Here is a 23,395-nt window from a genome sequence, read left to right on the forward strand (position 1 = left end):
TGCCTGTTTTGGGTACAAAAAAAAATGAATGATTGGCTATTTTACAGGGGAGGGAGGGGTCTTTCCACAAAGAAAAAGAGCAAAAAAATTAATTAAAAATTTTATATGGGTCTCATATATTTTTTATTTTATTATAATTATTAATAATATAATATTATTATAATCACGTAGGCCTCATTGTTAATGTTATTTAAAAAAAAAACTCTTCCTCCTTGGCTATAGCTGCGGACGGAGAGTCTTCTATTTTTTTTTTTTTAATTTTGGATATCACAGAGATGTCCTGTCTCAGCAAGTTTAAGCTATTCTTTCTTTCATTCTAATTATGGATTGCTTTAGTATCATCCCCGTTTATTTTAATCTTCAATTGCTGTTTGTTTTAATTTGTTCAGTCTGGCTCATTCAGAGTTGTCGAGTGTCTTCTATGACAAAGTTCTACTTATGGCCTGGGAGTAAGTTCTTTTATTTGTTTTAGCAAGTGTTGGGCTGTTAAGAAAGTTTGTTTGACATTTATGTATCTGATGCAGGTTTAATAATACCGTTATTCTTATTGTTGGCGTTATTGTTTTCATATGTGCAACTGTTGGTGTATTACTGCTTATGGAAACTCTAAGCGCTTTCTTGCATGCTTTGAGACTTCACTGGGTAGAGTTTCAGAATAAATTTTATGTGGGAGATGGTTACAAGTTTGCCCCATTTTCATTTGCGTTACTTATTGATGAGGATGAACTGTAGTTGCCATATACGGATACCAGATAACATGTATATTAGAATGTCAGTTTTCCCTTAGCCTCTCCTGTAGTTTATGTATTCATGTCGAATACCATGTTAAAGAAGAGCACTGAAACAGTGTATTATCCTTCTTTCCTGTTTATTAGCCATTGCATCTGTTGTCAAATCTGCACTATGCAATTTTGAGAGGAAGTTGATGGTAATTATCTGATGTAATCAGCATCTACAAGTTTAAGGTATGGTTCTCTAGTACGGAAAGCACTTGCCAATTAAAAGAATAGTTAAGTCGTGTATAAAGTAATTGTACAATCCTTCTAGAACTTGAAGTTGGTTATTGTTATTCACATATTCGTTTTGACTTATTTATTGAAACTTTAGTTAGAGTAAATTGTCACATTTGATTTAATTGCTTTAGTGCATTATTTAGTACAGGAAATCGGGAATCGATCCTCTCACGTGAAAATTTCTTCTTGGAGTACTAGCATCATGACCTTTAGTGAGTTGAGCTCCTCATGTACAGCTAATTGCATTCAATTGATATCCGTTAATTTTAATTTCTATTGATGGCCCGGGGTTGAGTCAAGTATACATAAACTGGACTGTATGGAACAAGGAAATATTATTGAATGCTGAAAACTTTCCATGCCTACTGTTTCACACCTTACACTAATATTGAGAATAACAACCAGAAGCAATAATCACGGGATTCACATTCACAATAGATGAACACCGGCGTGGCAGTTTGCCAGTGTCCTTTGTGTCTACAACACTAAACCAAGTATTTACATAATATACCACACAACCATGAAAGCAACCTTATACTTAATGGCTAGATGTGTGAATAGCAGTAACAGTTGAGACCATGGAATCCACCCCACACATATTGTGACCTCTGCAGATCTTGTAATATCCATTCTCTCCCCAGTTTTCACCCCATGAGTTCTTTATAATCCAATAAGGCTTTTCCTTAAAGCGAATGGGAGCATAACCACCAGCACCATAGCCCACTAGAAGAACCCCATGATCCAAGTGCTTGCCACAGATGAATGGGCATGAGACTCCTCCTATATATGTCTGCATATAAACTGCATTGATACCAACTGTACCATGCAAAGCTATAGTTAGAGAGAGAGATAGAGAGAAGATCAATAAATTAATAATTAATTCAGCAGATAATTTCAAAATTCCCAAGGGGGGATGGGGCAGGGGATAAAGATAGATGTCAGGGACAGGGAGCCAAGCCTCTGTGTAAAGAAAAATAAGCTACCTGAAAGAGGACCATTCTTCACCAGGTTTGCTGCAATTTGGTCTTCATCTAGGGAAACCACACTGAAATTGGACACAGAAGCAGCAATTTTGCTCTTGTCAAATTTGCAAGGGCCACGATCTCTTCCAGTGTAAGGATAGTCCTCTTCTCGCACTAGTCCACCAGCCTTCTTTGTGTACCCAAATGCAGTGGTCATCAACCCCCCATTGCAGCCCGAGTCACATGCATCATTTAGGTCTGGATCACACTGATAAGATCATAAGATTAAAGAAATTAATTTACCAATGTTTATACAAATTGCTGAATTTATCAGCAAAATATACAACTTCAGGCAGAAGTGCTTCAAGAATTGACACAAGCAACGCTACAAATTCAAGATGTATGTAAGTGAAAGACTGAAAGAGTTACCTCGTGATCGCAATCCACAAGCTGTTGCTCACTAAGGCTCACTAGCTCACCCGTTGCCAGAAAATGAGCTCCTTCCAACGCTCCTGTGGTGCTAAAGGACCAACACGACCCACACGTGCCCTGATCAACATATTTCCCCATAAACGAGCTTAAGCAAGAGCAACACTCAACACAAAACCAATTTAATCTAACTAAGTATACACATATATTATACATGCCTGGTTCTTGACGTTAGTGACGGCTCCATGGTCGCGCCAGTCGAAGTCTTTAGGGAGATTGTCGGTAGGGAGGATTGGTGCGTTGTGAGCATCAGAGGGAAGGCTAAGAGGTTTAAGGCCAAGGAACTGGCTGCGGAACTCTGACGGAGTGAGATCGGAGAACTTTGTGACGCCGTGTATGGCGGAGGGGTCCAGCTCCTGATGCGACTTTGCTCGGAGCAAGTTGCTCTTGAACACGCCAAACCGATAGTCGTGCTCCTCTTTTGTGGCGTACGTCTTGCTGAACTTGGTCTTGAAGGCGGAGAAGTGGTGCTCCGCGTTCAGCAAGTGCTCATCGCCATCCTCCACCACTTGACGGATCAGAATGTTATCGTCATCGTCAATCACCGCCGACACGACGGCAGCAGAGAGGAGGAGCAGGAGGAGAGTCCAGCGTGAGTGGCGAGCCATTGGACGAACGTAATTAAGAATGAACGAATGAGATTGGGATATATTGTGAGATTTTATACGAGATTATGGTGATTATGATTCCACATGTGGTCCCTATGTATTATTGTTGGGGGGTTAGGCTGTTCATCTTTGGAGTACACTCATTAGCCAACCAAATGAATACACGGCGGGGCATCTTCTGGTCCTTCCTTCTTTACCCTTTTTCTTGGGACAATTGAGGGATCTCCAATTCTCCAATTCACCAATTCACCAATTCAGGTGCTTTCATCAAATTAAGATAAGACAAACAGGGATTCATTCACCCGTTTTCCTCGGACGGTTATTAGCATGATTTTTATTAGAGACAAACAAACAAAACAAAATACAGATATTTGTTTTTTTTTTCTTTAATAAATTTTTGAAAATTATTTCGAAATAAGTTTTATAATTTTAATACGTTAAATATATAGTCACCAAAAAAAAAAAAACGTTAAATATATGAAACCTTTTTTTAAAAAAAGTTATTGCTGTCTTTTTTAGCAGCAAGTATTTTTAGAACATTTTTTAACTAAATTCATATGATAAACATGGTATAATAAATTTCAAAAAATTATAAAAAACCAAATTTTAATTAGATACCATTAGTAACTTTAGTATTTAGGTTTATAATTTAAGATTTAGAATTAAAAATTTATGAGGTAGAATCTAGATTTATCGATGTTAGAGGGAAAAAATTGATTATCTAATTAGCATTACTCATTATTTATGAAGTAAGGTAAAGTATTAAATTGGTCCCTTACGTTTCGGTCTAATCCTGTTTTAGTCCATAATGTTTAAAGTGTCCTATTTGAATCTATAAAAGTTTCATTTAACTTTGATGTAGTCCTACCATGAAGTCAATGTTAAATAATTAACGTTACTATTCCACCAAACTTTAATGTCCTTCAATGAAGAAGAGGTACAAACTCGAGAGGCATAAGATCAGCAGCGAATGCATCACCGCAAACTACTTGCCTTAGTTTAAGTATATGGAGAACATCTTCAAGAACTCGATTTTCGCAAAAAAAATTTTTGGTAGCAACGAGGACAAAGCCATCATCACCTCTACCACAAGGAACTCTTCTCGGCCACCGAAGAGTTTGGTTATACAAGTTTTCTATATTTGAAAACTGAGTTTCATTAATTATTTAATATTGACTTCACGACAGGACTACATTGAAGCTAAATGAAACTTTTTTGGATTCAAATAGGACACTTTAAATCTTAGAGACCAAAACAGGATTAGGCTCAAATATAGAGGACCAATTTAATACTTTACCCTTATGAAGCATCAAACGATTCAAAATAATTAACAAGAAGGCTTGTGGTTAGTAAGAAAAATTCATATAATATAATTCTTTGTGTCTGTATTAAACATCAAACGTACAAGTGTGTTTGCATGTGTGTTTATAAAAGGTCTTATAGAGTGACATGATAATAAATATTCGGTGGTTTGTTGAGTCGGTCGATGGTGAAGTGTTAGAATTAGGATTAGGACTTGAGCGCAGGTTTTGAGGTGGGGAGCTGCGCCAGCGGGTTGTCGGTTGGTCAGCAGATGGAGTCACTTGCAAGGATATTCCGATACTTAAGTTAGTGTGCATATGTTGAGGCGGCTAGATTAGGGTAATGATGACGTATCTGGAGAAAGGAGTAAGTCCCTCTCCTTTATCTTTATTCGCTCGGGTGGGCCTCTCTTCCTCTAAGGTTAAGCCTTTTCAAAACTTCTAACAGGTTCTAGCTGTCAGGATCTTTGAGGATGTCTGTCCGTACGAATGTGGGTGTGTGTCCGCTCGGTGGACCCCTGACCCCTGTTGGGTTGGGCCAGAGCATTGTCCCTAATGCGTTAAGGCATGAGGTTTACGACTGGCATATTCGCCTGCTCGCATTTCTGTCAAAATGGCTTCTATCCAAAGCAGGTTTGTTGGCATGGGTCTAGGCTTGTAGTAGCTTTCTTGCACGTGGGAGTTTCCCCTAACACATGTTTCAAGAGCATCACTTTGATTATCGTGTTTAGAGCATGAAATGCACTTGAATGTGATTTGAAAGCGTGCAAAAAAGTCGATTCTGCCCTGACCTTTTGCGCTTATTCTTCTACGGTTACAATTACCACCTTTGTTTTATATTATCATTTCTATTCTTCCCTTCCTTTTCCATAACTACAACCACTACTCACCCAGTTCTTTCATCTTCCCTTCTGTGACTGCTACTTCCACCTTTGCCTGTGGATTTCGTGTTGCTTCCGCGAGGGATTTGCCATTTCCAACTTCCAGCTCCCTTCTGTGTTGCAATTACTGGTAACTGGCCTTTTTTTATTGCCTGCCATTGCTTTATGCTTTTTTTTACTGCTGTTGTTTCTGAATCTGGCATTCGCTAGGTAGTTTTTAGGGGAGTATCATAGGTGTCCTTTTCGTGGTTTAGTGTAGAATGACTTAGTTTTAGCCTAGGATCTTCCTTTAGCCTTGCGATTAACTTAAGTGGTCCCCAACCATAAGTATGGTGTTGCAACCTCACGGGATGGCTCCCCTTCCGCCTAAGCCCGTGAATCGTTACAGATGGTTGACATCCGACGTGACGAGCACTGCCTCCAGAATGACTGGGGAGAACCTGTAGGAGCTCCGTGATACAGGAGCGATATGCAGAGGCAGTACCGAGAAAGGAAACTACGAGCTTTTAGTTCTGGGTCCTCGGGAACATATCTGTCACCTTAACCTTGATGCACCCCGTGTCCTCGACTGGATGTGGGTGTACAAGCCTATGTTTACCGTTCTAGGTGTCCAGTTTCCCGTTTTCCCATTCACCTAGGCTCTCTTGAATAGGTGTGATGTTTGCCCCTCTCAAATTCATCCGAACAGTTGGGCTGCTATCTGGTGCTTCGAGATGGTTTGCGAGTACCTGGAGCTCCTAGCTACTATAGAAGTCTTCCTTTTCTTTTTCCTACTTACAAATTCCTCTCGAGACGGTAAGCATAAGAATGGGTATCTCTCCTTTCGAGTTGTACAAAATCGAATGATCTTCGGCCTCTTCGAAGACTCCTTCTATGATTTCAAAGAAACGTTTTTCAAGATAAGACCAGCTTGAGGTTGTCATTCCTTTTGGATTACCCTTGAGGGGAAGAGGCGTATTCTGACCTACTGAAGCTTTGGCGCCAGTGCCAACTACTTGATCAAAGAGACCTATGAGGGTATAAGTCGGCAGAACCAGCAGATTGTCGATGTTCTGCTGATTGTATTCTGCTCTAATCCTTTTAACCCTCATCTTCTGATGGGTGATTGGGATGCTGGTCAAGACCGTGTGGGTAAGTGTAGGGTATTTGATCTCGCTATTGTTCTTTTCGTTTTCCCAACTTATCAGCTTCTGTTTTCTTAACGACTTGGTTTCTTAGTTTTTGGTTTTTATTTGCGGTTAAGATGACAAGTGGGAACACTACCCTTGATCGCCTATTGACCCACTTTTCCCCTGACAGAGATGACGACGTCCCCGATTCTCCCGAAGCCTAGGTGGAGATTCCCTAGCCTGAGGAGTCGGAGGTCCAACCTGAGCCCCAACCTGGGCATAGCACTACCAGCAAGGTTGACCAGGACGAGGGAGCTTTGGTTGGGCACTTTTTGGGAGCTCAGGAGGGGAACGATGATGTATTGGAGATTCCTAATCCTAAGAAAAGGAAAGCTGGGTCCAACTCGAGGAAACTTCTCTCTATTATAGAAAAAAACTTCGATGGAGGCACCTTTATTGACTCCTAACTGCTGCCAGGAACAAAAATTTTTTCCACGATGAAGACCTGGTGGCACAGGCCAAGTAGACATACTGGAGCCTTCTCCGAGCTGCTGCTATCGCGAGGAAGGTGGAGCCAGTGTTGGCCCAGTGCCAGACTTTAGATGGAAAGTACAGGGTGATGTATCCGCATCTTTAGTATTTTTTCTTCTTGATTTTAATTAATTTGTTAAAAAATTCTTGTTGATTGAGCGATGAATTTAAGGTTAGAATGAACATTACTTTGATTAGTTGAATTTTATTGATTACAGGAAGCTTTAGAAGGAAAACAAAAGGAAACAGAATAGGCAGGATAATGGAGAGCAACAAACTGAAAGCTCTCTGTGACAAACAAGGAACTCACTGTAACAAGCAGAATGCTTTCTGTGATTAATAGAAAGCTTTCTGGAAGGAGAAAGCAAAAAGGGGCGTCACGTATAACTTGAGAGACATCATGTACAACGTGGGAGCATTTCAGTCATCATGCATATGAATGCATGTCGTGCATGCACACGATAGGAGGTTTTGGCAAGTATGCGTATGCATGCAAGTCATGTGTACGTGGTGCGCGAAATTAGAACTCGCACAACTTAACCGGCAAGTGCACCGGGTCATCCAAGTAATTCCTCAGGTGAGTGAGGGTCGATCCCACAAGGATTGTCGGACTGAGCAATAATGGTTATCCTGTTGGACTTAGTCAGGCAAAGAGTAAAGGTTGTTTTTAGAAAACACATAAAACAAGATAATACAGAAGGCAATTAAAGGGTTTGGTGTAAAACAATATAAGAAAATAGTTAAGGTCTCGGAGATATTTATCTTTCCGGATTAAAACGTCTTACCAACTATTTTAACAATGAGTGATTTATTCTATGGCAAACCATAAGTGATTACCCTAATCTCTTAGTGATTTAATCTCCCTTAACCTTCATCAAATGCCACTATCGTGGTCGCTCAATTCAAATCAGAGGGTGAAGTTCATAAAACAAGTTTAATGCCACAGAAACCCTAATTACCCAAAGCTAACAAGATTATATGTCACATATCCCAATTAGTTCATGTAATTAGCAATTTAGGAGGAGTGTTTTTAAGTTCTAGTTCAAGCGAGATAGCTGGTGCATGAATTCTCACACTTCGTAAAACTGAACCAGCAAGTGCACTGGGTCATCCAAGTAATACCTGAGTGAGTCAGAGTCGATCCCACGAGGATTGTGGTTTGAAGCAAGTTATAGTTATCTTGTAGATCTTAGTCAGGTGAATAGGAGATGTAGGTATGTTGTTTAATTGCATAAAAGAAAATAAAGAGAAAACATTACTCAGAAGTTGTGTACACTGTGATAAGAAGATGGTTAAGGCTTGGAGATGCTTTGTCCTTCTCGATTAACCCTAGTCTTACTATCTTCTTTAACTGTGAATGATTTCTTCTACGACAGGCTGTATGTGATCAACGCCGGTTGAGAGGTCGCCAATGCTCCTCCAGATTTGAACCCCAAGGTTAGTGTGGATCCATTCTGATTGAGGGTGAAGCTCCTGTAGTACATTCTCCTTAATGATCCTACTCAAAATGCCACAAATAAGGTTGAATCTTTTGGATCAGAGAATGCTGTGCCTTTGGGTTCTAGCCTCTACCACAAAGACTCTAATCTCCCCATACCTCGGCTAAACTGATGTCTCGAGAAGTCCCCAACGAAGTCGTGGATTAGCCGTCTAAGAGATGTATAATCAAGCTAATGGTTCAATGCTTTTCAGTTACGTAATCACACGAACCCAACAAGAACACGGGTGGTTGTCAGGCACGCGGTCTTAGAATGAAGAACGAAGATACATCTTAGAATAGAGAATCAAACAGGAATTGAGAAAGAATAGTAGTACTTTTATTGATCCATAAAACTCATTAGGACTCCTCCCCTTAACCTAAAAGATTTAGAAACTCATACTGATAGAAAATACAATAGAAAAAATGTAAAAGTGTGTGTCCTCCCTTTGATGAGAGGTGTAAAAGTGTGCTAAAATCCATATCTAGGGCCCACTTGATGAGTGTTTGGGCTGAGCTTGATTGAGGTCCACATTCTAGGAGGCCTCTAAGGCGTTGAACATTGGCTATGGGGTCCTTTATGGGCGTTGGACACTGGTCTCTTCTCCTTTGGGCGCTGGATGCCAGAATAGGGCCAGAGGCTGGCGTTGGACGCCAGTTTTGGGCCTTTAATTCTGAAGCAAAGTATAAACTATTATACATTTCTGGAAAGCTCTAGATGTTATATTTTCATAGCCATTGAGAACGCTCTATTTGGATATCTGTAGTTCCAGAAAAGCTATTTCGAGGGCAAGGAGGTCAGATCCGGACAGCATCTGCAGTGCTTTCTCTGCCTCTGAATCAGATTTTTACTCCAGCTCCTCAATTTCAGCTAGAAAATACCTGAAATTGTATAAAAACACACAAAATCAAAGTAGAATCCAAAAATGTGAATTTTACACTAAAACCTATGAAAATGTAATAAAACTTAAATAAAACATACTAAAAACTATATGAAAATGATGCCACAAAGCGTATAAAATATCCGCTCATCAAAATACCAAACTTAAACTGTTGCTTGTCCCCAAGAAACTAAAAATAAAGTAGGATAAAAATAAGAGTAAGATACAATAAATCTCAGAGTTTCTAATGAAGCTCAGTTTCAATTAAATGAGCGGAAGTTAGTAGCTTTTTGCTTCTGAATAGTTTTGGCATCTCACTATCCATTGAAACTCAGAAGTGTTGGCATCCTTAAAAACTTAGAATCCAGATGATATTATTGTCTCTCCTAGTTTAGTTCTTTTTAATTCTTGAACACAACTTTTCAGAGACTTAGTCGTGACCCTAAAAATTTTGTTTTCCAGTATTACCACCGGATACATAAATGCCACAGACACTTAACTGGGTGAACCCTTTTGGATTGTGATTCAGCTTTGCTAGAATCCCCAGAAAGAGGTGTCTAGAGTTCTTAAGCATACTCTTTTTGCTTTGGATCACGACTTTAACTGCTCAGTCTCAAGCTTTTCACTTGATACCTTCACACTACAAGCATATAGTTAGGGACAACTTGTTTGAACCGCTTAAGCCAAGATTTTGTTTCTTGTAGGCCCTCATAACGATTGATGCTCAAAGTCTTGGATCCTTTTTTCCTTGCCTTTTGGTTTAAAGGGTTATTGACTTTTTGCTCTTGCCTTTTGGTTTTAAGAGCTATTGGCTTTTTCTGCTTTTTATTTTATATTTTTTTCGCATGCTTATATATATCTTTCTTTTTTTCTTTTATTGCAACATGCTTTTTCTCTTTTTTTTGCTGCTTTTTCTTGCTTCAAGAATCAATTTATTTAGATTTTTTAGATTACCAATAATACTTTTCCTTTTTCATCATTCTTTCAAGAGCCAACATTCTGAATTCCAACTTCAATAATGCACTGTTTATTCATACATTCAGAAAATAAAAGCAATGCCACCACATCAAAATAATTGACTATTCTTATTATATAACTCAAAGTTTATGTATCTTTCAATTCTTTTTCAATTAAATTTTTTCTTTTAAGCAAGGTGAGAGATATATGGAACATTTTATAGCCTTAAGACATAGATGATCATGCAACAAGAACAAGAGAACAGACAATAAAACATAATAGAAAACAGAAAATAACATAAGAAAAGGGAATTAAGAGAACGAATCCACCTTAGTGATGGCGGCTACTACTCCTCCTTGAGGATCCAATGTAGTGCTTGATCTTTTCAATGTCACGCCCTTGTCTCTGTTGTTCTTCCCTCATGGCTCTTTGATCTTCTCTTATTTCATGGAGGATGGTGGAGTGCTCTTGATGTCCCATCCTCAACTGATCCATGTTAGTGCTCAATTCTCCAAGAGAAGAATGCAATTGATCCCAAAAAATTTTTGGGGAGGAAAATGCATCCCTTGAGGTTTCACCAGTCTTTGGTGCTATACTTAGGAGTGGTAGAAGTAAAAAAGCAAAGCTTTTGTATCACCAAACTTAAGAGTTTTGCTCGTCCTCGAGCAAATATGAACAATGGGGAAGAATAGAGTAGAAGACGGTGGAGTAGGTGGAGATTCTGTGAGGCCTACTGGTCCTGAGAAGCTAGGGAATTCAAATTCCATGCTCTCCTTATGGGCGTTGAATGCCCAGCTTGTGCACCAAAGCTGGCGTTCAATGCCAGCTAGCCTCTCATTTGTGGCGTTGAACGCCCAGGAGGGACCTCATTCCTGGCGTTCAATGCTAGGTCTTCTGCTTCCTTGGGCATTGAATGCTCAGTCTGGCTCTCTGGCTGGCGTTCAACGCCAACTTGTTGCTCCCCAGAGGGCGTTGAACGCCCACTCTGGCTCCTTATCTGGCGTTCAATGCCAACAAGGTTTCTACTTCAGGGTGTTCTATTTTCAGCTTTGACTGTTTCTGTTTCTGTTCTAACTACTACACATGATCATAAACATTAAAAAGCAAGGAAAAACTCTAAAAATATACTAAAATAAACTCAAATGAAAATAAACAAAAGAAATAAGAACAGAAATACTCTACTCATGGTTGGGTAGCGTCCCAACAAGCGCTTATTTAATGTCATTAGCTTGACACTCGATTGCTGCCTTTCTTTCTCTTCTTCTAGTTAGTTAATAGAAATGACTCCATGGGAGAAGAGGAGGAGATTACTGCCCTCAGATTTGAATTCCTCCTAACAAGCTTTCTTTTAGTGTGATGAGCTTGATTCTCCTTGCTTGTTAGGGTAGGGGTTGTATTGTTTCTCCATCCTCTATGCATCTTCCTCTTAGGACCTTCCTCCTTGGTGGGTGATGACTACCCAACACCAAACTTAAGTTTGATGTCTAGGGAAACTGTATGAGTTTTCACCAAGGGAGGAGGCTTCAGTATTGTACTCTGCATGGAAGTACCTCCTTTGCTAGGGGGTAGTGGAGGTTGAAGGACCTTGATAACCATGTAATCCTCCTGTAACCTCATCACTAGTTCACCTTTCTCAGCATCAGAGGTGTTTCTTCCAGTAGATAGAGACCATTTCTCCATAATCTCAGCAAAATGAATATTGATTTGCATTTTTTCAGAGCCTTCCAAGGATTGTGAGCAGTGCTCGTCCTTGGTCTCCCTTTGGGACATCTGAGGGTGTGGTACTTCAGGCTTTCCTCCCATAAGAGGGGCGTGCAATAATGTGCTCCCAGCCTCTTCTTGAGTCTCTTCTTCATTTAGTTCCTCAACAGTGTGTACCATCTGAGGCTCAGCCTCCTTGGTACTAATGAGGGCCAGACACTCTTCTCTTATCTGTTCAGATAAGTACAATCTAGTTTGACTCAACTGTGCCTCTATAGTTCTGTTATAGGCTCGGGCTTCTTAAAGCATCTCTTGCAATTTCAACATTTGTTGTGCAAGGGAGTGTAGCTGCTAAGTTAAAGACTCATTCTATTCCGGAGAGTTAGATTCAGTAGATATTGCCTTAACCTCTCCTTTCATAGAAGTCTCAGCAGATGAGTACAGATGCTGATTAGTAGCAACTGTCTCAATAAGCTCGTGAGCTTCTTTAATGGTCTTTCTCATATGTATGGAACCACCAGCAGAGTGGTCCAGAGACATTTTAGCCATGTCTGAAAGTCCATAGTAGAAGATGTCTAACTGTACCCATTCTGAAAACAGTTTAGTGGAATATTTTCCTAGCATCCTTCTATACCTCCCCCATGCATCATGAAGAGATTTATTATCTCTTTGTTTGAATCCTTGGATGTCCAGTCTCAGCTGGGTCAGTTTCCTTAGAGGGAAGCATTGACTTAAAAACTTTTACACTAGCTGTTTCCAAGTTTTCAAGCTGGATCTGGGATGGTTATCTAACCACCTCTTTGCTTGGTCCTTTACAGCAAAAGGAAAGAGCAATAGTCTGTAGTCATCTTAGTCTACTGCCTTATTGTGTACTGTGTTAGCAATCTTTAAGAAATCTGCCAGGAACTCTGTAGCTTCTTTCTGTGGAAGTCCATAATACTGGTAGTTTTGCTGCACTAAAGTAATGCGTTGAGGGTTTAGCTTAAAGCTATTTGCTCTGATGTGAGGTATGCTAATACTTCTTCCATAGAAGTCTGCAGTGGGGTTTGTATAGGACCCCAAAGTTCTTCTGAACTTTTCATTCCCATCTGGGTTCATGATGAAGAAAGGTAGGAGAAGAAGAAGAAGAAGAAGAATAAAGGAATAAGATGTAAATTATGATTAAAATATTTTTGTTTTTATTTTATTTATTAATTAAATTTAAAAATAAAGGTTAATTAATTAAAAAATTTAAAAATTAATTACTAAATTTCGAAAAAGAAGAGAGAGAGAAATAGAAGAAGAAATTTCAAAAATTAGAAGAGAGAGGAATTAGTAAGGAAGTTTTGAAAAAAAGGAGAGAGAACAAGTAACTAATTAAGAAAGATTTGAAAATAAGATAAGATAAAAGATTAGAAAAGATTTAATTTTAAAAATATTTGAAAAAGTCAACAAGATAAGATAAGAATTGAAAAGATTTGAAAAAGATTTAATTTTAAAATTTGGAAGAAGATAAGATAGAAAAGATTTTAAATTAAAGATAAGATAAGTTAAATAAGATAAGAAAGTTAAGAAAAGATAAGTTTTAAATTAAAAAGATTTGAAATCAATATCAAAAAGTTAGTTTCTAATTTAAAAAAATTTGAAATTTAAATTTTAAAAGAAAGATAAGATAAGAAAAAATCAAATTTAAAAAAAAGACTCGAAAAAAAGTTGAAGAAGATAAGATTTGAATTTTGAAATTTGAAATTTAAAATGTGAAAATTGAATTTTGAAAACTTGAATTTTGAAAATTTGAATTATGAAATCTTGAATTTGAATTAAGATAAGATAAGAATTTGAATTTTGAATTTTGAAATTGAAGCAAGATAAGATAAAGGTTTGAAAAAGATTTGATTTTTGAAAAGATTTAATTTTGAAATTTAAAATTAAGATAAGATAAGATAAGATAATGATTTGAAATTTAATAAAAGATAACAAAAGATAAGATAAAGATTTGAAAAAGTTTTGAATTTTAAAATTTAAAAGAAAGATGAGATAAGAAAGAATCAAATTAAAATAAAGATATGATAAGATAAAAAGATAAGATTTAAAATTTGATTTTTGAAATTAAGATAAGAACAATTCAAAAATTCAAAGGAGACAAAGAACAATTCGAAAATTCAAAGAAGACAAAGAACAACTAAAGGACACCAAATTTAAAATTTTAAAAGGCAAGACACTAATTTTTTGAAATTTGTATGAAAAATACCAAAAGACATCAAATTTAAAGAAATTGAAATCAAACACAAGAAAAATTACGAAGAACAGTTCAAATATCAAGAAAGAAAACCAAGAACAGGTTAAAAGAGATGAAAACCAAAGTGACCAAGGGGCACCAAACTTAAAAATTTTTGAAATCAAAGCATATAATTTTCAAAATTTTGATAAGGAAAAACATAAAGAGACACCAAACTTACGGATTGACACAAGACTCAAACAAAAGACACTTTTTTTTGAAAATTTTTGGAAAAAGACACCAAGAAATTTGAAACTTTTACCAAGAACAAGAACTAAAGACTCAAACAAAAGATAAAGATTAATAAAGAAAAGAAAAGATTTTTGAAGAAATTTTGAAAAAGAAAACAAAAAATAGGTAAGACTCAAAGTAAGAAAAATCAAAAGAAAATACATAGCCAAACACAGAAAAAGTTTTGAAAATTTTTTGAAAAGAAAACAAAAGACACAAGATAACCCGTTAATCGTCCAAACTCGAACAATCCCCAGCAACGACGCCAAAAACTTGGTACACGAATCCCCACACTTCGTACAACTGAACCAGCAAGTGCACTGGGTCGTCCAAGTAATACCTGAGCAAGTCAGGATCGATCCCACGAGGATTGTGGTTTGAAGCAAGTTATGGTTATCTTGTAGATCTTAGTCAGGTGAATAGAAGATGTAGGTATGTTGTTTAATTGCATAAAAGAAAATACAGAGAAAACGTTATTTAGAACTCAAAAGTTGTGTAAACTGTAATAAGAAAATGGTTAAGGCTTGGAGATGCTTTGTCTTTCTGGATTAACTCTGGTCTTACTGTCTTCTTCAACTGTGAATAAATTCTTCTATGGCAGGCTGTATTGATCAACACCGATTGAGGGGTCGCCAATGCTCCTCTAGATTTGAACCCCAGTGTTAGTGTGGATCTATTCTGATTGAGGGTGAAGCTCCTACAGCCTATTCTCCTTAATGATCCTACTCAAAACGCCACAGACAAGTTCGAATCTTCCGGATCAGAGAATGTTGCGCCTTTGGGTTCTAGCCTCTACCACAAAGACTCTAATCTCCCCATACCTCGGCTGAATTGATGTCTCGAGAAGTCTCTAATGAAGTCGTGGATTAGCCGTCTAAGAGATGTATAATCAAGCTAGTGGTTCAATGTTTTCCAGTTACGTAGTCACAAGAACCCAAAAAGAACACGGGTGGTTGTCAGGCACGTGGTCTTAGAATAAAGAACGAAGATACATCTTAGAATAGAGAATCAAATACGAATTCAGAAAGAATAGTAGTACTTTTATTGATCCATAAAACTCAGCAAGGCTCCTCCCCTCAACCTAGGAGATTTAGAAACTCATACTGATAGAAAATACAATAGGAAAAACGTAAAAGTGTGCATTCTTCCTTTGATGAGAGGTGTAAAAGTCTTTAAATACTAAACTAATAACTAAGGATTACATTAAGAAGGGTAAAACAATCTTTTAGTGCTAAAATCCACTTTTGGGGCCCACTTGGTGAGTGTTTGGACTGAGCTTGATTGAGATCCACATTCTAGGAGGCCTTTAGGGCATTGAACGCTGGCTAGGGGATCCTTTATGGGCGTTGGACACTGGTCTCTTCTCCTTTGGGTGCTGGACGCTAGAATAGGGCAGGAGGCTGGCGTTGGATGCCATGTTTAGACCTTTAATTCTGAAGCAAAGTATAGACTATTATACATTTCTGGAAAGCTCTGGATGTTAGATTTTCATAGCCATTAAGAACGCTCCATTTGAAAGTTTGTAGCTCTGGAAAAGCTCTTTCGAGTGCAAGGAGGTCAGATCTGGACAGCATCTGCATTGCTTTCTCTACCTCTGAATCAAACTTTTGCTCCAGCTCCTCAATTTTAGCTAGAAAATACCTGAAATTGTATAAAAATACACAAACTCAAAGTAGAATCCAAAAATATTAATTTTACACTAAAACCTATGAAAATATAATAAAACTTAAACAAAACATACTAAAAACTATATGAAAATGATGCCAAAAAGCGTGTAAAATATCCACTCATCAATAGGTCTATCGAGAATCACAAGAAATCATGTGGAAAAGGGTCATACTCTCATTTCACCCAGTTCATAACATTAAGAACGAAAATAACACCTTAGAATTGAATCAAACATTAATTAAAATAGAAGAATAATAGTTCTAATCCATATAAATAAACAAAGCTCCTAACTTTAACTAGGAGGTTTAGTTGCTCATAACTTACAGAGAAAATAGGGTTCTGAAAAGTGCAAAAGGAAGAAGATCCTAAACCTAATTGATCTTTTCCTTTAAATACTAGCCTAATAATAAATGCTAAACCTAAAAGATATTATTTGTAATTAAATATTACAAAATGAAAATAAAATAAAACTAATAAGTGCTAATTCTACTTGGAGGCCCAAAGAGGTGTGAAACGGGCTGCTTGCTGGCGTCCAACTTCAGGACTGGGCGTTGAATGCTAGGAGAGGGAAGCACGCTTCTGGTCTTGTGCCCCCCTGCTGGCACCATATGCCAGGTGGGCGTTCAGCGCCTAGGGAGGGTGCTGCCAGCATATTCCTTTCTTGCTCCAGGCTTCTCCAAATTGCTTCAGATTTCACCTTAAACCATAAAAACACAAGAAAAACTCAAAGTAGCATCTAAAGGTGATTTTTTCAGTAAAATCAAGTGAAAGTAAATAAAATTTAATTAAAAACAATACAAAAATAGCTAAAAAAGGGTATAAGATACTCACGCATCAGTATGCATGAATACGTTTTCACGTATAACGTAGAATTTACCACGTATAACGCGGGGAGAAAAAGGGAGGCCAAAAATTGAAGGAATTGGCTCACGTACAACATAACCTAGTTCATGTTGTATGTGAGCCCAACAGAATGTATTCAAATCCAAGAATTTGCTTCACGTATAACGTGACACAAGCCACGTACCACGTGGGCTTTGGTGCTTCTCCCTGGATTTCAATTCAAGATCAACCCTTCTCCAATTTCTCAATCTTTTTGGAAGACCAGTCACAAGATCATTGATGATAACATTAATTAAAGATTTTGAGCAATTAAAGAGAGATCTTTTCGGAGGAAAATAATTAGGAAAAAAGATTTGATTTTGTTTCAGTTTTGATTTGGTTTTGGTTTGAATTTGAATCTTATTTTCTACGGTTAGTATATAAGAGAAGGGGGTTCTAACCTCTTCTCTTTTTCAGCAGTTTTACACTTTTGATAATTAAGGATTTCTTTGAAGAACATGAGCAACTAATTCTCCTCGATGAAGGTTAGGAGCTCTGTTAGTTCTATAGATTAATGCAATAACTTTTCCACCTCTAATTAATGCAATTGATTACTTCTTAAGAAAAAGTTTTCGTTCTTCATCTTAAAGTGTTTGAATATGTTGGAAAATAATTATTCTCTGACTTGAATCTTCTTAATCTCTTGGAAAAGTTAATTAATTGAATTAAGCTTGAAAATCGTTTCTCATAATTATTAAGTTTTGAAACTGGATTAATAAGTGACATAAAATCAACTAGGTTAAATTCTTATGAATTGTGTGATTTTATAAATCAGAGACGTGCTTAACTATTTTCTTGATTAAGTGACTAAGGGATTAGCTTTTAATTAGGTTAAAGAGAAATTGAATCACCAAGGGATTGGGATTTAATTACTAATGATTTGCCATAAAAGAATCGTTGCAAGATTAGGGTAGAAGGTGAAAAGTATTAATCCGGACGTGCTAATATCTTTGAAACCTTAACTTTCTTAATCATACATTTTTTGCACACTCACTGTTGCTTCTATTTTTGCTTCGTTTACTTGCTGTTTATGCTTAAAGCGTTTCAAAATTCTAATTTGATTGTCTGACTAGACTAATTAGTTGATTTTGCTTGCTTAATCCGTTAATCCTCGTGGGATTGACACTCACTCACCGTGAGTTATTACTTGATACGACCCGGTGCACTTGCCAGTATTTTGTGGATTGTAAAAATTCGCATCATAGGATGGCACAGCATGAAATTTCTAAGCTGAAGACCGAGGGGGAAACTATGTCAAGAAACTTGGCAGATGCTGAGATGCAGCTGAGGGAGGCCGACGAAGAGCTTGAGAAAGAACTGGCTGAGGCCGTGAAATCAATGGATTCTACTCACCTTGAGGTGACCAATATATGGAAAAAGAATAAGGAGATCACAAGGGCTGCCTGAGATGCCATATTTGTTACCGAGGAGGCGACGAAGGTCCAAGTGCTTCTGCTTGCTTTCGGTTTCGACACTTCTGCCATTGAAGCTTTCAAGATGGTCCAAGATGGCGAGATTATGGACATGCGAAGGAAATAGCTACTTTTGTTTCTGTAGTTGAACTCTATTTCTCTTTTGTTTTAGTTGCTTTACATTGGTGGGCCGATTTGTTGCTTTGTTTGTAGAATTTTGAACTTAGGTATGATTTTGTAAACTTTTGAATTTGTAAACTCATATTTGCATGTTTATGCTACTTTGGCCGCTTAGTCGTGTAATGTTTATGCTAATTTGGCCACTTAGTCATTTTTCTATGGATATCTATTTTTTTCCGTGTAGGGGGCTCTCGGGTTGATCAGTTCCCGGGAAGCCGTAATTATAACTTAAAAAAAAATTTCTTGGAAAGAAAAAAAGAACTTTATTAAAAGTGGGCCTCGTCAAAAGTAAGGCATAAAAGGTGATACTAAAGTAAGGCATAAGCATATCAAAAGCAATAAAGTGAAAATGAAAAATAACAAGGTATAACCGAATTGTCTTCGGGATGTCGTTGCGGCAAAAAGGATGCTGCCCCTTCCAAGTTCTCGGGAGCTCCTTCCCGTCCAGTCGCTCTAGTTTGTATGCACCTTTTCCTTGTACTGCTTTCACTCTATAGGTCCTTCCAATTGGAGACAACTTTCCTTCCCCCGGTACCGGTGGCCCGATGCCATTTCGCCATAAGATTAGATCTCCTTCGTCGAAACTTCTGCTACCCACTTTGCGATTGTAACGCAGTGCCAACCTCTGCTTCAGCGTTGCTTCCGACAAGTGGGCCATTGCCCTTGTCTCATCTACCAAATCCTTTTCAGTTGCCTTGTCACCGCCCCCTAGCAGGAGCCTTAGACTGGGTTCCCCTATATCGACGAGAATAACGGCATCTACTTCGTAAGTAAGATGGAAATGTATCTCACCAGTGGCAAACTATGGTGTCATCTTGTAAGACCATAGAACTGGGGATAGCTCGTCTGCCCACAAGCCCTTTCTTTGCTCCAGGCTCTTCTCAATCCTTTTAGGATGACCTTGTTCGCTGTCTCCACCTGGTCATTATGCTGGGGGTATTCAACAGAAGAGAACCGCTTCTTGATATCAAGACCTGCTAGGAACTCCCTAAATTTCTTATCGAAAACTTGTATCTCATTGTTCGATATCACGACTTCAGGGATCCCAAACCTGGCGATTACCTGAATCTACAAAAATTTGTGGCAATTCACCGATGATATACTCGCTAGTGGCTCTAATTTCACCCACTTCATATAGTAGTCAATATCCACAATTAGAAACTTTACTTCCCCCAGGATGTCAGAATGGGCCCAGCAGGTCAACTCCCACATTGGGAAATAGGTCGGGAGGCCATGATGGAGCTCAACTCTTCTGTCGGTGCCTTGTGAAAGTTCAGGTTTTCTTGGCACTTGGGGCATTTTTTCACATACTTACTGGCATCGATCATCATTGTGGGCCAATAGTAACCGGCCCTAACGAGCTTCCAGGCTAAAGCTTTCCTGTCGATATGATACCCACAGCATCCTTCGTGTACCTCTTTTAGGACGTAGTCCGTCTGCCCGGGCTACAAATATTTTGGCAAAGGTTGATTGAGCCCTCTCTTATATAGATGGCTTTACACTACCACATACTTGGCAATCTCTCTTCTCATGAGCTTAGCTTCTTCTGTGTTCTCGGGTAGGTCTTCCTCTTCAAGGAACCATTAGATCGGGTTTGTCCAGGAAGCAGGTTATTGGTGATGATCCTAGGTCAAGCATAAGGCTACCGATGGCTCCTTCACCAAGCCTTGAATGAGAGATTGGTTTTTCGCTTCGAGTTTGGTGCTAGCCAATTTCGACAGTAGGTCTGCTCTAACATTCCTTTTCCTGGGAACATGTTTCACAACCACCTATTCGAAACTCCTATACAACTGTTTGGTTTTCTCTAGGTACTTCTGTAATAGCGGGTCACGAGTTTGGTACATTCCATTCACTTAGGCCGTTACCATATGGGAGTTACTGTTGTCTTCGAGTCTTACTACCCTAACTTCTTTTGCTAGCGCTAAGCCCCCAATTAGGGATTCACACTCTATTTGGTTATTCGACACTGGAAACTCAAACTTGATGCACCGCTAGTAAGTCACCCACTCTGAGTTCTCTAATATTATTCCCGCCCCACCGAACACTTGGTTGGATGCTCGTAAGTCACCCACTAGAAGGCTATCCCTTTTTTCATCAGGATAAAGAACGGCAGAGCCTTGTATGTGATGACAAGTCATCCTAGACTAGTTTCACAAGCCTTTTTCATTCATTTTTACTTAGTTTTCATGCATTTCTTGCACAATAAGTAAGTGATTGGATTGGAATTTCATGTTCATCTTGATTCAATTAAACATTGTTAATTTCATACAAAATCATGAGATTTATGCAAGAGCTAGGTGATTATTATGAATGATGCAAAACCTTATGATTTTGGTGAGACTTTGATTGCATGTTTGATTGATGACAGGTGAAAAGATGAGAGGAAGAAACAAAGAAGAAAGCAGTACAGGAGAACGCTACGTTCATTTGAAGAACGCTACGTTCATTTGAAGAATGCTACGCTCTCTAGCAATGCGCACGCGTACAGGATGCTTACGCGTAGGGCAAGAATGTTGGAAGACCCAAGTGTATGTGTGCATGATGCGTACGCGTAGATGTGATCAGCGCTCATTCACAAAAGAACGCTACATTCACTTTGAACGAGCGCCTGCGATGATTTCAAAATTGGGATTGAAGATGTGCCACCGACGCGTACGCATGCATGACGCGTACGCATAGGTGTGACAAGAGTGATGAACGGCGCAAACGCGTACATGATGCTGGAGTGTAGACGTGATGATTTACCATCCACGTGCACACGCAAAGGACGCGCACGCGTGAGGAGCGTTCATGGCGCGAACATAGCGTTCAATTAATGAACGCTGCCAAGGGACGCGCATGCATATGTGACGCGTACGCGTCGATAAGCCAAAATGCAAAGGACGCGTACGCGTGGGTGAATGAGCGATGCACTCTCTTTAAAAATGTTACGTTCTCCTGAAGATGACCCCCACCGTACCAACTGAAGACCCATTCTCACCTGTTTCAACCAAGGCCTAAAAAGTCCAATCCAAGTACTTGATGACTGAATTGGAAAGTGTATAAATAGAGGATAATTTGATTTCATTAGAGAGCTAGCTAGGAAACAGATATGAGGGATCTGCACTAAATTTCATTTTTATTCTTTTTCTTTTGTTCTTCTTCTGCATTTTTTTTTTCTGTTTTGTGCTAGAGCAATGATAAACTAAACCCCAAATTTCATTAGGGGGAGGAGCTCTATTGTAATTCCAATGAATTAATGAAATTCTTCTTCTTCTCAATTCAATTGTGTAGCTATTGGGTATCTTCTACTTTGACTGTGAGTTATTCACTCCAGAAGGGGGTTTAATGCAATTGAATGTGGGTGTGAGCCTCGGAAGGGGAATCACCTTCATTAGAACTGAAGCTCTATCCTTTACTACTCTCTTGATCAACACTATTCGGGAGGAATTGAGATCTTGAGAGTTAGTGTGGCTTATGGATGAGAGATATGTGCTCTAACTCTTCTCATGACAATTAGATCAAGGAATTGGCAAGATTGATTGTGATTAGAGAGATTGGATTTCCAAAGAATTGGGATCCAATCAATTTTAATCTGCCATAGATCTACCCATATGATTGAGAAAGGAGTTGAGGCCCAATTGATTCATGAAGGATTATAGTATCTCCAATCCCTGATGAATCATTTTCCTTGAATTTCTTCAAATTTGATTTCTCTGCACTTGCTTCAATTTACAATTGTTCAGTTCTGTTCTAAATTCCAGCACCCAATTCCTTTTAATTTTCATGCAATTTAAATTCCCTTGCAATTTAGATTCTGAAATTTAAATTCCCTGCACTTTAAGATTTAATTATTTACATTACTTGCAATTTAAGATTCAGTTCTTTTACTTTCTTGCACTTTGAGTTTCAGCAATTTACCTTTCTTGCCATTTAAGTTTCTGCTATTTTATTTTCAGTATTTCAATTTCCTGCAATTTATCTTCTGTCAATCCCATTTCACTCAATTCATCAATATTAGCTTAACTAAACTCATCACCATACTAAAGTTGCTTAGTCCATCAATCCCTGTGGGATCGACCTCACTCTTGTGAGTTATTACTTGATGCGACCCGGTTCACTTGCCGATTAGTTTGTGTGGAAATCAATTTCACGCCATCACGTTTTTGGCGCCGTTGCCGGGGATTAATTTAGATCAACAATGATTAAGTAGGTGATAATCTAGATTAAGCATTTTTCTTTTGTTCTCTTTTAAGCATACTAACTGTTTGACACATTGTGTCAACTAACTCTCTGACCACATTCTAGCATTAGAATGTCCATTTTTTATTTGGTTTGTTTGTGACTGTGTAAGTTATGGAGGACGAGGTGCATGAGGAAGGAGTGACCAACAATACCCAACCTGCAAGAAAGGTGTTGGCCTCTTACACTATCCCCAATCCTAGACACTATGGGAGCAGCATCCTCACTCCAAATGTTCATGGAAATAATTTTGTGTTGAAGCCTCAACTAATCACCTTGGTGCAGAATAATTGTGCTTATGGAGGTGGCCCTCTTGAAGACCCCAACCAATATTTGTCTGTTTTCTTGAGGATTTGTGAAACTGTCAAGACAAATGGGGTATATCTTGACATCTACAAATTACTTTTATCCCATTCTCCTTGAGGGACAATGCTGCCCAATGGCTGGAAACCTTTCCTAAAGAGAGCATAAACGATTGGGAGGATTTGGTGAACAAATTCCTAGCCAAGTTCTACCCACCTCAGAAAATCATCAAGCTGAAAACAGAGGTGTAAACCTTCAAATAAAAGGAGGGAGAATCACTCTAGGAGGCATGGAAAAGGTACAAGGCCCTGATAAGGAAATGTCCACCAGA

The 23,395-nt window shown here is 38.4% G+C and overlaps 2 protein-coding genes across 3 annotated transcripts in view; one reads left to right on the forward strand and one right to left on the reverse strand.

Moving 5' to 3' along the window:
* The window catches only part of LOC107610036 (V-type proton ATPase subunit a3-like), a 7,475-nt gene extending 6,359 nt beyond the window's left edge, over positions 1-1,116 (forward strand). The window contains exons 17-19 of one of the 2 annotated variants that reach the window (XM_021106124.1): positions 390-449; positions 525-771; positions 876-1,116. In XM_021106124.1, coding sequence (XP_020961783.1) covers positions 390-449; positions 525-732 — 268 coding nt within the window. In that variant the 3' untranslated portion in view covers positions 733-771; positions 876-1,116. Of the gene's footprint in view, positions 1-389; positions 450-524 lie in introns of both variants that reach the window. The other variant, XM_021106123.1, reaches the window with a different exon arrangement.
* On the reverse strand, positions 1,445-3,267 carry LOC107610026 (cysteine proteinase 15A). The gene is made up of 4 exons (XM_016312094.2): positions 2,623-3,267; positions 2,405-2,524; positions 1,997-2,243; positions 1,445-1,829 (listed from the first exon to the last, which is right to left on the reverse strand). Exons 1-4 carry the CDS (start codon positions 3,070-3,072, stop codon positions 1,552-1,554), a joined length of 1,095 nt encoding a protein of 364 aa, XP_016167580.1. The 5' UTR covers positions 3,073-3,267; the 3' UTR covers positions 1,445-1,551.

The sequence above is a fragment of the Arachis ipaensis genome, chromosome B07 (genome assembly GCF_000816755.2).
Source record: "Arachis ipaensis cultivar K30076 chromosome B07, Araip1.1, whole genome shotgun sequence".
Lineage (NCBI taxonomy): Eukaryota > Viridiplantae > Streptophyta > Magnoliopsida > Fabales > Fabaceae > Arachis > Arachis ipaensis.

Bases quoted from the DNA above. Each gene is read 5' to 3' on its own strand.
- LOC107610026 (XM_016312094.2), bottom strand. From the start codon at position 3,072: ATGGCTCGCCACTCACGCTGGACTCTCCTCCTGCTCCTCCTCTCTGCT. The intron at 2,525-2,622 runs GCATGTATAATA...TATGTTGATCAG, and splicing joins TCACTAACGTCAAGAACCAG to GGCACGTGTGGGTCGTGTTG. The intron at 2,244-2,404 runs GTAACTCTTTCA...TGATCTTATCAG, and splicing joins TTGTGGATTGCGATCACGAG to TGTGATCCAGACCTAAATGA.